Here is a 15,822-nt window from a genome sequence, read left to right as displayed (position 1 = left end):
AACGAATGGGAAGGGATTTGGTGCTTTTGGAATGTGACCAGATCCCTGTGGAACAGCCACCCAACGTGTTCGTCCCTTAGATTCATTTTGTCCCCATCTCAATAAATGGCATCACTGTCACCCAGTTACTGAAGCCAGACGTCTAAGGCATCACTCTGATTCTTCAGTCAATTCATCTGCACATCTTAGTTCTACACCTCAAATATTTCTCATCTTGCTCCATTTCTACTACCACCAGCCTTGCGCATCACACTGTTACCTCCCTTCTAGATGATTGCAAAAGCCTCCAAACTGGTCTTCTTGCTTCCACTCTTGCCCCCCTCCAATCCATGCTCCAAAATTGCTAGTGATATTTCACAACTGAAAACGAAAAGCCTTTTATTGGTTCTCTCTGTGTACTTGGGAACAAAAAAAAAATCCCAACTCCTTCCCATGGGCCTAACTCCAGTTCATCTGTCTTCTATCCTCTCCACTCCAGCTATGCTGGGCTTCCATCAGTTTCTAACATATGTCGAGCTCTTAGGGCCTTTGATCTTGCTGTCTCCTCTGCCTGGAACACCCTCCCCCCAGAGCTTGGCATGGCTGGCACCATCTTATCCTTTAGGTATCAGCTTAGATGTCACCTTCTAAGGGAAGTCTTTCCTGAACCTTCCCCCCAGACTCTCTCACAGAAGCCTGTTAATTTCCTTCACAGCACATTGCAGGTTGTAATCACTTATTTATCCCCACTAGAATGTAAGCTACACGAGAGCAGAAACTACCCATGTCTTAGCCATAGGGTGTTTTTTTCCTTCTTCTTGAGTAAACTATTCTATTAAAGTATAACATTCAGAAAAGTGCACGTAAGTATACGGGTCAATGATGTTCACAAATGAACACACCTGTGTGTAACCAACACCCAGATCAGGAAATAAAACACTCCTGGCCCCTCAGAGTTCCCCCACGTCTCCCCAAGGCCAAATACTATCCTGATTAGATTTGTTTTGCCAATTTTGAACTTTATGTAAATGGAATCCTGACCCCCAAAGATATCCATAACCTAATCCCCAGAATCTTTGAATATGTTACTTCACATGGCAAAAGGAATTTTGCAGATGTAGTTAAATTAAGGATCTTGAGATGGGAAAATTATGCTGGATTATCCAGGTGGGCCCAATGTAATCACAGGGTCTTTAAAAGTGGAAGAAGGTGGCAGGACAAGTCAGAGTGATCCAGTGTGAGAAGGGTCACCTGCTGTTGATGGCGTTCAAGATGGGAAAAGGGAGTCATGAGCCATGCAACGTGGGCAGCCTCTCTCAAAGTTGGAAGAGGCAAGGAAAGAGACCCTTCCCTGGAGCCTCCAGAAGGGAACAAAGCCTTGCAAACAACTAGATTTCAGTCTTCAAGAGCCATGTCAATCTTCTAACTTACAAAACTGTAAGATAATAAGTGTGTGTTGTTTCAAGCCACTAAATTTGGGGTAATTTGTTACATAAACAACCGTGGCTCCTTCTCAAGAAGTTCAACAACTTGTCACATGTTGATTGGGTCACTTTGGTCATTTGTGAAGTGTTGGTTAAGTCTTTTACCCACTTTTCTACTGGGCTGTTTTTCTTTTTCTTGTGGATTCGCAGGTGTTCTTTCTATATTCTGGATACAAGTCCTTTGTTTGATGTATTTGCCACATAGATTCAGAGTCGGTTATACTCAGGGTGCTTCAACAGTACCAGCACATGGTGGGGCCTAATAAAAGTGAGTTACATGTATACTTGAGTCTGAAAACTCCTTTAAGGAAAGAATGCTCGGATAAGTGACACTTATATAGTTTAATGGGTATAGTTGGGTATAGGATATGAATCCCAGGGAGAGGGAAACAGGACCTCAAAGGGAAAGGCCCAGAATGGAGGTAACAGTCAAAGTGCACCACTCCTGGAGTGAGGTTTCAGGCCACAGGCATTTAAACACAATTTCTTAAAGGTAATTTTTTTTTTTTTTTTTTTGCCCCGGACGCGCAGGCTCAGCGGCCATGGCCCACGGGCCCAGCCGCTCCGCGGCATGTGGGATCCTCCCGGACCGGGGCACAAACCCGAGTCCCCTGCATCGGCAGGCGGACTCTCAACCCCTGCGCCACCAGGGAAGCCCTTAAAGGTAATTTTTGATTAATTTTCATTCATTCAAAGAGTGTCCGTGGAAGGTAGCAGTAGGTCAGCCTGCTCTAGGCACTGAAGAGCCAGCTGTGAACAAGAGCGACAAGATCCTTGCTTTCAGGAGATCTACAGGGAGAGAGAGACAACAATAGGTAAACAAAATAAAATGATTTTAGGCATTGAGATGTAAACTGGAGTCGACTGTGAAGGGAAGGTGGGGTTGGTTCAGCAGCAGCCGAACCTCGACGCTGCGGAGATACCGCCCTCGGCCCCGCCTCCAGTTTTGCATACGTCTCCTGATTGGCCATCGGCGGTTGGCCCCGCCCCGCGAAGCGGGCCGCTCGGGAAGCGCGGGGCGGACCCCGCCAAGATGCAGCGGCGGCTCCTGGTGTCGCCGGGCGGGCGGGGGGCAGCGCTGGCCGGAGTCGGGCAGGGGGCGCCCGCCGCGGCACCCGCTCGCTCCTAGCGCCCCAGACCTGCCGGCCGGGCTTGGGCCCTCCTTGCCGCCGTCCCGCCCGCCGTCCCCGCCCCTCCACCCTTTGTGCAGCCGCCGCCCGGTGCCCCGGGCTCTGCAGGACCCCAGCCGGGCCAGACCGCGGCAGCGAGCCAGCCCACTGTGGGCGCCAGGCCGACGGCCGATGGCGAGGGGGCGCGGCGCGGGCGGGGGCACTGCAGCCCGAGTCCGCGACGCGGGAGGCTCGGCCCGCCTCCGCCGCATTGTCCCGGGCCCCGCGCCCCGGCCCTGAGCCGCGCCGCCGCAGCGCCCAATTGCAGCCCGCCGCCTGCGGTGCCATGCGGAGGGCCGCCAGGATGGAGGACTTCACCGCAGAGGAAGAGGAGCCCTGGTACGACCAGCAGGACCTGGAGCAGGGTGAGCAAAGGGGGCAGGAAAGCGGGGCGCGCCCCGCGACCCCTGTCCGCTTCTCCATTGTTGGGCGGTATCACCCCGGGGAGGGCTGGGCTGCACCCGGCGTGCCGGACTGAGAGAGGAGATGCGTCTGGAGAATGGGGACGTGGAGAGAGGGGGCGCTGCCCGGGAAGACCCGAACCAAACGCGTGAAGACCTGCAAAAATGGGGGGAGCGGTCTTCCGCTTTGCCCGAACAACAGGGGCATACTTCAGCCAGTTCGCCCACCCCGTCTTAGAGGCAGGAACTGCCCAGGCGCCCCGGGTATTGTTGGGGGGGTCTGAGAGTACTGGCTGGAAGTCTTTGGAGGTCAGGAGGTGGCTCCTTGGTTGTTTTGCTGAGAGGGGTTTTGGGGGGCCAAGGGGGGAGGAAGTTATCCCCATTCCAAATCCAGCGGCACACTTCCCTGCCAGGATTCCTGAGCTCCTAGAAAGTTTCCCCAACTCCCTTCCCCTCTACCCAGGGAGGTGATGGGGGTGCCGGCACCTTGCCGATGGAGAAGCGGAGGCTACTAGGAGTCCAATCTGCCTTCCAGAGGGAGGAGTCCCCTGGTCCTTCCCCTGCTGGCCTTCTCCCAAATGGCTCAAGGTTTGGAGGGGATCAGATTTGGGCATTCTGAGCAGTGCCCCAGATCAGAGCCTGAGTAAACAGGGAGTCACTTTCCCCTCTCTCCCATCTGAGGGCAGAGAGGGCGACTGGAAGGGGGTTGATGAGGTGGCCGAGGTGACGTCACTCCAAGTAGGGGGTGGGGCTGTTAGGACAGGAAGGAGGAGGAGGCCTAAGAGGGTCGGGGCCAGGGCCTGCTGGGTGAGATCAAATCCAACCTCTCCTCCCAAGAAAAGTGCCTCATTCTTGGATGGTCAGAATTGGAGGCGCTAGGAAACATGTTCTAGAAGTGACCACAGTCACCCAGCAAGCCTGGTTGGTGTGGACACAGTCTGGTTCAGTGTGTGCGGACACCCTCTGCTCTGGGTCTCCATCCATGGGGCCCAGACGCCTGCCTTTGCCCTCATGTGAGGCATCTAGCCAGATCCTGGAGCCTTTGTTTTCCGGCCCTGACCCATATCCCCACGTGGCCACATTTGCCGGTAGATGAGGCGCTGCCCTTGTGTTCAGGACCGTGGGTTAATCAGAGCCTCTGCGGGACCAGTGTAGGACGGGGTGGGGGTGGGGGGGGTGGATGCTGGGCTGGACCGCACCTCTGTGTCCTAGAGGCTACCCTCAGCCTCCCTGCCTGGCGTGAAATGCCCAGTCCTGGCTGCAACAACCCCCTTCCCCATCCTGGGCAACTACCCCCAAAACCTCACATTACACAAACACATATCAGGCTCCACTTAAGTGTCAGACACTGTCCTGGGAGCTGGGAGTAGTCCCACCCCTGGCCTCCTGGGTGCACCTGAGTAGGTAGAGTTGGGCTTGTAACTGAGTGGGGATGATAGGATGCGGTGAGAGGGCTTCATGGAAGAGGCGGGCCTAGAAGGAAAGATTGGAAGCTGAGTGCCCGGGAAGATGGCCTCCTTAGGGGCGGATGCTGCTGTTGTTGCTGTCCCGTTTCATTCCCGCACCCCTAAAGGAGTCCCTGGCACTGTGCCCGGCCCAGATGTGGGAGGAAGGAGCTAGGGAGTAGGGGTGGGAGATGTGCTGCATCCGGAGAGGGAGAGAGATGTCGAGATTCCAGCTGGGCCGGGCAGCCATGCTTTGGGTCCGGGGTCGGGAATGGGCCCCACAGGCCCCTGCTTTTCTGGCCTTACTGGTCTGCAGCAGTCAGCCTTGCCTCGTAGCCTGAGTAGCAGGCAGAGCCCAGGAACGAGGAGGGAAACCAGAAATGAGACAGTCTCAGAAGACACTGGAGATTTCCACCAGAAGCCAAACGTCTGCTTGCCGTAGGCCAGGTGCTGTGCTGAGCCTGGGACGTGATCTCCACCCTCGCAGCCTCCACAGTCCGGCAGAGGAGGCAGAAATGGGATCAGACTAGCACCTGTGACGGAGCGACAGGGGTTCTGCAGCAGTGAGCCCCTGCGGACAGTGAGAACAGAAATGAGGGCCTTCTGCTGTGAGATGCGTAAAGGCTTACACACCCCTCCGAGCCGGAGGGTGAAGAGGGCCCTCCCGCGCCGCCCCGGCAGAGGAAGCAGGCCGGCAGTCTAAGTGGAGGGGGTGCTTGTACCGAGGCACAGAGCCATGCGAAAAGACCACGCATGACTGCAAAGTAGGAATTACCTGGAGTGCCGGGGTGGGGGTCGGAGGAAGTCCCAGGCACAGCTGCTGCGGCACCCCATGGGGACCGGCACGGAGGGCTGGATGGTGGGGTGAACGCGGGCCAAAGGCCAGACACGTGGGGGATCGGGTACCTGTTCCTTCCCCCTTCCCCACACCCGATCCCCAAATTCTCTCCCGCCCAGCTGCCCCCAAGTTGCCTCTGAGTGTCCCAAGACATGGTTTTTCTCAGCTAGCCCCAACTCCCCTGAGGACGGGCCCCAACTTTACTTTCAGATGCTTGCCCATCAGGCTCCTGGTTGACTTTGATGCTGTTCCATCCCAGTGGAGGCAGGCATCTGGGACAAACAGGGTCCTCCTTTCTCACTGTGTTCCCTCTGCCCACTGCCACGAGCACCAGTAAAAATAGAAAAAACCATTAATTATTAAGCGCTGGCACTCTCTCTCTCTGCCTGCCTCCCTCCCCCACCTTGGACGAGGTGTGGCCGGCCCTGTGGGTACCTCTTTCCAGGCTGAGTAGATGACTGCTGAGTCACAGAATTGAGGTCCTGGGCTCCTGACCTTGAGTCTCAGCCTCAGGGGAGAACTCTGACATGGCGAGGGGAGGGAGGTGACCGGACCCCAATTCTGCGCACCCAGGGTTCCTGATGTTGGTGCCCCGGAGGTTGTGAACAGGACCCCTGCAGCCCTGCCAGGTGGTAGCTGGCCTCCTTCTGCCCCCTTTATCTTTGTCTTTTCTTCCCTGTGTCCTCTGTCCTTTCCCTACCTCTCTTCTCTGGAGTCTGGGGGGTCCCACCCTGACCCCAACCAGGAGGGGCAGTAGGATCTCGGGATTTCTCTTCAAAGACATCCCCTGGCTCCCAGCCATTCTCTCTAGGGCTCTGGGGCATTGCTCCTGGGCAACACCTCCGCTGGCATTCAGAGGGCAAAACTGCTGCAGCCCACTGCAGGAGACCCCAGAAAATGCTGGGGTCCAGGCAGAGGAGATGCCAGTTCAGACTCAGTACCTTCCCTGGCCTGGTCCAGTGTAACCATTAATCTGGCTGTGACAGGCTGTTCATTACTCCAGATTCCACTTCTGGCTTAGCCAGCTCCCCTGTCCTCCCACTCCCAGGACTCCCTCCCCCTCTGGTCCAGAGGGAGCTGCACCCTCCCCGAAGCCGAAGCCATGCCCAGCCCTCATCTAGCTGGTGTCCTCTCCCCAGCACTTGGCTCTACTCAGCTCGCTGCCCTGCAGCTTCTAGACGTCTCTCATGATCCCTCCTGGCAGCTCGGACCAGCTTAGCTTGCATTTGTGATCCCTTTTCCCTGAGACAGTCTCTGGGATTCTCCCCAAGCCGCTTCTATTGTGTTCCCTTCCTGCACCTCGCATCTCGGAATCGCGGAATCGCTAAGCGGCCCGGGTCACATTCGCTGCCTTCAATATCCCCGGTTTACAGTATGACTTGCAGTATGACAGCTGCCCCAGCCCACCCCACTGGCAGTAGGAATACACACACAGCTCAGATGCTCACCTGGAAGGAAGAGCATAAAGTGCAGTTGTTCTTGGCCTTTCCTCACTCTGCCTCTGACCTTGGACTCAAGGTTAAGTTTCAGGGGCTTCATGCAGGCCACCCACAGAGCCTGTCCTCCCACACCAGTGCAGGAGGTAGCATCCCTAGCGGCGGCCTCGTCACAGACGACCTGACAGTTCCCAAGGGTAAAAAAAAAGTTAGTGTGACCGTCTGTTCTTTTCCACGTATGCATGAATTACTTGATAGCGTTTGTGGATGAGCCAAATGTCCGCCATCCCGTTACAGAGAGCAGGAAGCTGGCGTGCCTCCCTCGTCACGAACTAGGGGTGGTCTTGCTGAATTTCCACCAAGCACACAACATAAGTTGATCTGACCTCCTCTCTGAGACCACAATCCGATCCTAGGCTTCCCTTACACATATATTTATATATTTAAATATAAATAATAATATATTTACAAACGTTAACTTTTGTTTCTTTTTAAAATTTTTATTGGCGTATAGTTGATTTACAGTGTTGTGTTAGTTTCTGCTCTACAACAAAGTGAATCAGTTATACATGTACGTATATCTACTCTTTTTTAGATTCTTTTCCCATATAGGTCATTACAGAGTATTGTGTAGAGTTCCCTGTGCTATACAGTAGGTCCTTATTAGTTATCTATTTTATATATTACCCTTTGCTTCTAAAAGGAGTTAGGCCTATGTATGGGGAAATATCCACCCCAAATGTCTAGGTAACCTCGCCCAACTTCAGACCCACTGAGAGAATTTTTAGGGATTCCAGCACCTGCCATTCCCTTCTAACCCCTCCCCTTCCCCACGATACAGCCCCCTAAAGACAGGCCAGATTCCCTCCCGACCTCTCTGATAGGTGTTCATTTACCTTTGGCTGGGATTGGGGAGAGGAGGTTCCGGTCCCACAGGGTACAAGAATCGGGGCTACTGGGGGAAGAGGTTGGTTTTGCTGCCCAGGGAAAGGAGAAGGTTTTGGAGAGGGGCGTGTGTCACTAGGACCTAATGGCACCCAACTGGGATGAGGAGATGTGAATTCTGCTTCCAATGTGGCTGTAACCCAGGTAATGAAACCTTGGGTAGGTTATTCTTCTTTCCTCTTCAACCTGTCATCCAAAGAATAAGGAGGTTGGGCCAGAGCTTTTTTTTTTTAATATTTATTTTTATTGCACCATTTTTTACTTTCCTGTTTTCTCTCTCTCTCTTTTTTTTTTTTTAAATATATTTATTTATTGGCTGCGTTGGGTCTTCGTTGCTGCACACAAGCTTTCTCCAGTTGCAAGCGGGGGCTACTCTGTTGCGGTGCGCGGGCTTCTCATTGCAGTGGCTTCTCTTGCTGCGGAACACAGGCTCTAGGTGCGCAGGCTTCAGTAGTTGTGGCACGTGGGCTCGGTAGTTGTGGCTCACAGACTCTAGAGCGCAGGCTCAGTAGTTGTGGCATGTGGACTTAGTTGCTCCGGGGCATGTGGGATCTTCCCAGACAAGGGATCGAACCTGTGTCCCCTGCATTGGCAGGCGGATTAACCACCGTGCCACCCGGGAAGTCCTGGGCCAAAGAGCCCTGAAGCCATGTCCAGTTCTAACACCCAGCAAGCCCTTCTGCCCCTCCCCCTCTCAGTAAGCTCCAGCCGCCCTTCCGAACCCAACTCCAAGGCTGCTCATTGCCTGAGATTCCCACTGTCCCCTGCTTGAACTCTCCCTTACATATCATCCCAGGGCACTTTGCCCCTATGTCTGCTGATGCTCTTATCACATTCCACTCACTCATTCTTTCAGAAAAGATTTCTTATTCACCTGCTCTGTGCCAGGCATTGTTCTAGGTCCTAGGAATATCAGTGACCAAAACAGGCAGAATCCCTGCCCTGTAAGCTTACGATTTAGTCAAGGGAGATGAACAAGAAAAGGGTCCAAATTGTTTGGTAAATTAGGTGGTGATATGAGCTCAGGAGAAAAATGAAACAGGGAGGGAGTGGGGCATGGGGCAGGGTGCAGTTTTGAGGTCAATGACGTCAATGTCTGAGGAAGGCCTCCTGGAGAAGGTGACATTAAAGGCAGAGAGGGGTGAGCCCTGGGAGTGTCTGGGGAGAGGACATTCCAGGCAGAAGTGACAGCCAATGCACAGGCTTAGCTTGTGGCTTACATCCCCTTCCAGGCCTGGAGTCTCCCCAGGGGTGGCCCCTGGGTCCTGGTTCTCTCAGGGTCCCCAGAGGCCCAGCCCAGAATGAGTGCTCAGAACAGGAATGGCGGGGGTCCTCCAACTTCATTCTCAGCTGCTCATATCCCCCCCGCCCCCTCCCCCCCAAGACTTGCACTTAGCTGCGGAGCTGGGGAAGACACTGCTGGAGAGGAACAAGGAGCTGGAACAGTCTCTGCAGCAGATGTACTCCACCAACGAGGAGCAGGTGCAGGAGATTGAGGTGAGGGGCCACACGGGCCCTGCACAGGCTCCGCCACCCATCGAGGACCCCTTGGCCCGTGTGTACCTTTGTGCAGCTTAGGAAAAGGTGCCCTCTTAGCAGGCCCAGCCTTGGCCCAACAGCCTTGTGCAGTTCACAACCTGCACAACTGTCCCAGGCAGCCCTATTGCACCACCATCTTGACACCTCCCGCTGCTGCAGACGAATACCCCAAAGCAAACCTGTTCCTAGAAGTGGGAGGAGGGCCCAGGCGGAGACATTTTCCCCGACACAGTTCTGAAAGGTTACTCACCCACCCCCACCCCCAGTACCTGACCAAACAGCTGGACACGCTGCGGCACGTGAATGATCAGCACGCCAAAGTGTACGAACAGCTGGACCTGGCGGCCCGAGACCTGGAGCTGACCAACCAGAAGCTGGTGCTGGAGAGTAAGGCTGCCCAGCAGAAGATCCACGGGTGAGGGCCGGGTGGAGGGCTGGGAGCCGGGGGCTGGGGATGGCCAAGGAGAGGCCCAGGGCTGGGTGTACATGTGTGCGTATTGACCAGTGGGTGTGACTCAGTCTCCTTCTTTCAGAAGCCCCGGTCTGGGAACCTGGGATGGTAGTGAGTTTGTCCTTGTCGATTTGGGCTGGCTTAACATTCAGGACACAAACCTTCTTTAAGCACGAGCTACACACCAGGCTCTGTTTTAGGCACTGGGGAATACAGTGATGGGGATGCAAAGACACTGTCCCGCCCTCTGGGAGGGAAGGCAGACACGTAAATATTTTATTGCAAAATATTTTATTTTATAGGGTGATAAGTGGTTAGATGGGTATACAAGGAACCGAGGAGACACGGAGGAGAAATGGTCAGCTCGGCCTGGGAGGCGGGCGAAAAGAGTGGGTCCTTGGGCATACAAGGAGTTCCCTGTCTGACCTCAACACCAGGCAGCATGGCTCAAGGTCACCTGTTTGTCCCCCACCCCCAAGTCCCCCTAGGGCTGCAGTGAGGAGGGCTGGCCCCGTCCCCTTAAAGTCCCTCCCATGCGTGTGTCCCCCACCCCATCCCCAGGCTGACAGAGACCATCGAGCGCCTGCAGACCCAGGTGGAGGAGCTGCAGGCCCAGGTGGAGCAGCTGCGGGACCTGGAGCAACTGCGAGTGCGGCGGGAAAAGCGAGAGCGCCGGCGCACCATCCACACCTTCCCCTGCCTCAAGGAGCTGTGCGCCAGCCCCCGGTAGGTGAGGGTGCCACTCGAGGGCAGCAGCCTGGACCCTGGACCGTGTCTCCGAGTGCCCGGGGCTGCCAACCACGGCAGGGAAGGGCGGGGAGGCGCCCTGCAGCAGGTGGGAAGGAGAGCTGCCGCATTGTCCAGGCGATCGGAGGGGCTTCTCCTGTTGCTACGACAGTCAGCAGCTGGCTCCTGTGAGCACTGGCCGTGTGCCCACCACTCTGCTAAGTGATTTAATTCTCACGGCAGTACCTTAAGGTGTGATTTATCGTCCCCACTACTCAGAGGAGGAAATTGAAACTCCGAGATCATGTGTCTTATCCAAGTTCACCTGTCTGTTTAGTAAGCCAGAATTCTCACCCAGGAGGGGTTAACTATACCTTTCAGTTCTCATTAAGTCTTTTGAATAGGATGACTTCCTAATGTAAGAATACTGTACACACGGTGTATTTAGTGGGTGTTTCAATAAAGGTCCTTGCAAGAGACAGATAGCCTCCGCCCAGAGTAACTGAGGAGTGCTTAATAAAGAGGTGTGGGCAAGGTGTGGGGAGACCAGGGGGACACTGCAGCACCCTGGGGTTGCAGTAGCAAGGAGCTGTTACCATCCTGAGGCCTGAAGGGAGCAGGAGAAGGGAGGTTACTGGAACCTGGAAGGCAGGGAGAGCGCTGTCTGGCCTGCAGTAACCAGGAAAGGAGGCCAGGGGGAGACATTCCCCGTGACCTCCCTCTGCCCCCATCCCCCTGGCCCTCCTGCCAGTGCCTCCCATTGGCTGAACCCAAGAGAGAGCCAGGAAACCTGGCGGAAGCTAAGGGCAACCTCCCAGGGCAGAGAGCAGGGGTAGAAAGGCCGAGAGCGACTCTAGGTGGGGCAGCCTATCCAGCCCCGTTGGGGAGAGAGATGCGGCTGGACTCCCGGGGCCTTGGCCGTGCCCACCACCCTCTGCCCACCTGCCCCTGCTCCCTCCCAGGTGCGAGGATGCCTTCCGCCTGCACAGTTCCTCCCTGGAGCTGGGCCCGCGGCCGCTGGAGCAGGAGAACGAGCGGCTGCAGACCTTGGTGGGAGTGCTGCGCTCCCAGGTGAGCCAGGAGCGACAGCGCCAGCAGCGGGCCGAGCACGAATACGCGACGGTGCTGCAGGAGTACTCAGAGCTGGAGCGGCGGCTGTGCGAGATGGAGGGCTGCCGCCTCCGCGTGCAGGAGCTGGAGGCCGAGCTGCTGGAGCTGCAGCAGATGAAGCAGGCGAAGACCTACCTGCTGGGCCGGGAGGACCACCTGGCCGAGGCCCTGCTGGCGCCCCTCACCCAGGCGCCTGAAGCCGACGACCCCCAGCCGGGCAGCGGGGACGACTCGGGCACCCAGGACGGGGTCTCCTCTCCGGCCGCGTCCCCAGGCCACACCGTGCGCAAGAGCTGCAGCGACACGGCACTCAACGCCATCGTGGCCAAAGACCCGGCCGGCCGGCACGTGGGCAACCTCACGCTGCACGCCAACAGCGTGCGCAAGCGGGGCATGTCCATCCTGCGCGAGGTGGATGAGCAGTACCACGCGCTGCTGGAGAAGTACGAGGAGCTGCTGAGCAAGTGCCGGCAGCACGGGGCGGGGGTGCGGCACGCGGGCGTGCAGACCTCGCGGCCCATCTCCCGGGACAGCTCGTGGAAGGACCTGCGGGGCAGCGAGGAGGGCCAGGGGGAGGCCAAGGCGGGCGAGAAGAGCCTGAGCCAGCACGTGGAGGCCGTGGACAAGCGGCTGGAGCAGAGCCAGCCCGAGTACAAGGCGCTCTTCAAGGAGATCTTCTCCAGGATCCAGAAGACCAAGGCCGACATCAACGCCACCAAAGTCAAGACGCACAGCAGCAAGTGAAGGCTCCCCGGCTAGTGGCCTCCTCCGGGGTCAGGCCGTGGGGTCCCTCTTACCTGGGCTGTGCAGCCTCTGGTGAGAGAGGGAGCCCTTCAGCAGCAATACACCCCAGAGGGAGGCTGCTCTCTGACCCAGGGAGCATGCGAGGGACACCCGTTCCCTGCTGACGGGGGAGGCTGTCAACACCTCTTGCCTCCCAGGACCCTCCACCACCCCGCGCCAGCCCAAAGGTGCAGCCGAGAGTCTGCAAGCCAAATGTCCCCACTGCCCGCTCTCCCAGCCCCCACTCCCTGACCCTGGGCCTTGCTCTCAGATTTGTGGCCAGGCTTCTGAAAGCCATTCTGGACCAGTTGGCTTTCTTTTTTCAAAGTTCTATTATTTTTATTTTTTTGAGAGATTTTTTTTTGCAAGGCAGGGTCTCCCTGACCCCTCGCCACAACTGAAAACACTTGAAGGGGGACCCCAGAGCCAGCTGTTGCAGGTTCCAGGGGTCTCCTGGACCACCCACTGCTTCTCCAGCTGTGACACACTGTTATTCCCTTAGCACCAGCTGTCCCACCTCGAGGGTCCTGACCAGGTCAGAGACAGCCCCTGCCATGCAGAGCAGAAAGCCTGAGCCAGGCCCGAGTGGCCCGACTCCAGCCCTGGTGAGGGCGGGCTTCTCCCTGGAGGTCCTCAGCCCACTGCAGATCTGTAGCCAATCAACTCAGAGCCAGCCTCCCCGGGTTCCAGCCCTGGAAATGCCTTCTGGGTATCAAGCCTTCCAGGGGTCTGGGCAGTGGGAGCCCCCTATCTCTGCATGCCTCCTCTGACTCACCGAGCTTGGCCTCTGCCTGTTCCCATCTCAGGGACCATGATGTGTCTCATTCACTCCCCTGCTCCCCCCAGGCCCACCCCACTGCAGGTCATGCCTGCCACCCCCAGAATGTCCTGGATGTGTGCCACCAGCCCATGGTCCCAGCATCCCCCCCTGCCCCCCTTTACTGGGGCCTGCCCAAGAGTCTCACCCCACACTGGGCAGTATTGAAATGGGACCAGATGGGGAACATGTCTCCTCCTTCCCATACAATGCCTGCTTTTGAGGACCCAGCTGGGTCAGGGGTTTAATCTTTTGTTAAGGCTTCAGAAGGTCCAGCTTCAGCTAAGAGCTTCAGCTAAGAGATGCCCAGGTCCCCCGTTTGCCCTGAGAAATTCTTCAGGGCTCCCAGTTCCTTCTTCTTGAGACCCTAGAAATCAGAGGAGCCATACAACGCGGTGGAAGTCAGTAGCCCCGGCCTCTGTGCTGGGAGCCCAGTGGGGAATCTTCATGCCTTATTTGTTTCTAAGGGGTAAAGGGTTTTCTTAACAAGCCTGCCCAACCTCCCTGGAGGCGCCACCCTGCTTTCCAGGCGGCACTGTGATGAGAGTTGTCAGCTGGTCCTTCCATTCACACATCTTGGAACCTTTGGTCCGTTGGAGCTGGGCAGCTCCCAGCCATCCGTGTGTCTCCGGCACCTAGGGTGGAGGGGGTGGGGTGGGATGGGATGGGTGGGGGAAGGGCTTCTGCCGTTTGCTCCCCGGTTCTGTAGCTGCTGACCAGCGTCATCTTCGAAGTATACATGAGAGAAATATATTTACAAATGCTTTATTCTCTTCTTTAATAAAAAACGCACCCGTAATCTAAAGCTAGAAATGGAGCCATGGTCCTGTCTCTGCGCATCTCATACACCTGCCTCCCATCACACAGCTATCTATGGAGGGGGAGGGGCACAGCCTGAGCTTCACCACCCCCGTGATTGGCAGCCAAACAGCTCTAAGTAGCAGGCTCTTGGAAGTTTCCATATTTGTTGAGTACCAGCTAGGCCGGTCACGTTGCCTTGCAGGGTACCCCGTGGGGTGGACCCTCCTTGCTGTACTGATTTTGAAATCCCGCCTCCCAACCCACACCTGCTTTGTGGTTCACCAGCTTTGTTGCTCTGCGGCATGTGGGATCTTCCAGGACCGGGGCTCGAACCCGTATCCCCTGCATTGGCAGGCGGATTCTCAACCACTGCGCCAACAGGGAAGCCTTCCTTTGCTTTTTTTAATCACCCTGGCCTTCAGCAACCTCATGAGGCAGCGGTAAAATCTCTGTTTTACTGATGGGGATCCTGAGGCTTAGAGGTTAAGTTAGTAATTCAAAATCACATAGAGGGGCTTCCCTGGTGGCGCAGTGGTTGAGAGTCCGCCTGCCGATGCAGGGGACACGGGTTCCTGCCCTGGTCCGGGAAGATCCCACATGCCGCGGAGCGGCTGGGCCCGTGAGCCATGGCCGCTGAACCTGCGCGTCCGGAGCCTGTGCACCGCAACAGGAGAGGTCACAGCAGTGAAAGGCCCGCATACGGCAAAAAAAAAAACAAAAACAAAAACAAAAAAAAGCACATAGAAATAGTCGAACCCAGACCTGATCAATCCCATTGTGGGATACTGCATGTTCCCCACCTCCACGTAATGTTGAGTTTTAAGAGCCAGTCTGACCTAGGGCACTCCAGAAAAGAAGAAAGGAAAATCCTGTGGACCCCCTCTACATGGGGGTGGTACCCCAACTCACAGCTATAGAGAAGGCCTGGTGTCTGCAAGCTCCTCAGCTACCAGAAATGGCTTGATGATCCTTTATCTTTTCTTCCCCTCTTCTCACCCCCATGCATGTCCCCTTCCTGAAGCACCCATTCAACCTATGGAGAACCAGAGAAGGGAAGAAGGCTGGCCTCAGCCTTCAGTGCCCCCTTTTTAAGGGAACAGGTGGCACCTCTCAGGACTGTTTCTCCCAGAAGGGCCTCTATGCTGGATGGTTCTTGGCAGCAGCAGGTGAAAGAAGCTTGCCAGCTGCTCCTCTATCCACCACAGGGTAGCTTGTTCCATTCTCTCCTCTACCCCCTCCTCTCCCACAATCCAGGCCACCAGATGGCCTGAGCAGGCTGTTTATTTGGGGCCATGGAAACCTACAGCTTCCTTTCCCTATCACTCTGGGTCAGGCGCAGAGCTGGAGCCCAGCCTCAGAGCAGTGATGCCATGGGATGGTGGTTTTATTCGTAATCCCTGAGCCGTCAACCTGGGCAAGTCCCTGGCTTTGCTCCCCTGAGCAGCTTTTTCCAGTCACCATGGAGACGCCTCTGTTCCCTCTGAGGTCATGGGATTAAGTCAGACAGGGAGGGTCCCAGGAGACTCCCCTTAAAGCCTAGAGCCCCAAAAGCGCATGTCAATTGCCATTCCCTTCCTAGTCTGGGTTTGCAAAGCCAGTGCTTGCGAAGTATTTGTTTTCTCTCCTAAAGAATTTGCCTTTATCAATGAGGCTAAGATGGTAAAGCCCTGACTTGATGACAATCTCCTATTTCAAAGAGCCGCAATCTCAGGGACATGTTTTTCTAGGTAATTGTGCTTTTCCTAAAAATAGAACCCGCCATTAAGAAATAACCACTAGTATTACTAATAATCACTAACATTTATTGAGCTGTTTTCGTTTACCACACTGCCTCTCGACAAAGCAACTTAGCTAACATTTACCTGTTTCCAAACACTGCTTGCTCTATTTTAAACCTT

General features: G+C 55.9%; 1 protein-coding gene across 1 annotated transcript; it reads left to right on the top strand.

Annotated features, from left to right (window-relative positions):
- Nucleotides 1–2,752: 2,752 nt before the first annotated feature.
- On the top strand, nucleotides 2,753–13,932 carry CDR2L (cerebellar degeneration related protein 2 like). The gene is made up of 5 exons (XM_032616473.1): nucleotides 2,753–2,997; nucleotides 9,082–9,194; nucleotides 9,503–9,651; nucleotides 10,249–10,413; nucleotides 11,376–13,932. Exons 1-5 carry the CDS (start codon nucleotides 2,919–2,921, stop codon nucleotides 12,265–12,267), a joined length of 1,398 nt encoding a protein of 465 aa, XP_032472364.1. The 5' UTR covers nucleotides 2,753–2,918; the 3' UTR covers nucleotides 12,268–13,932.
- The last annotated feature ends 1,890 nt before the right edge of the window (nucleotides 13,933–15,822 follow it).

Source organism: Phocoena sinus, chromosome 20 (genome assembly GCF_008692025.1).
Source record: "Phocoena sinus isolate mPhoSin1 chromosome 20, mPhoSin1.pri, whole genome shotgun sequence".
Lineage (NCBI taxonomy): Eukaryota > Metazoa > Chordata > Mammalia > Artiodactyla > Phocoenidae > Phocoena > Phocoena sinus.
Note: the sequence above shows the minus strand (reverse complement) of the source record. Positions and strands in the feature narration are given on the sequence as shown.

Excerpts from the sequence above, each read along its gene's own strand:
- CDR2L (XM_032616473.1), top strand. The coding sequence starts at position 2,919 with ATGCGGAGGGCCGCCAGGATGGAGGACTTCACCGCAGAGGAAGAGGAG. Across the intron at positions 9,195-9,502 it reads AGCAGGTGCAGGAGATTGAG|TACCTGACCAAACAGCTGGA; the intron begins GTGAGGGGCCAC and ends CCCCACCCCCAG. Across the intron at positions 10,414-11,375 it reads GAGCTGTGCGCCAGCCCCCG|GTGCGAGGATGCCTTCCGCC; the intron begins GTAGGTGAGGGT and ends GCTCCCTCCCAG.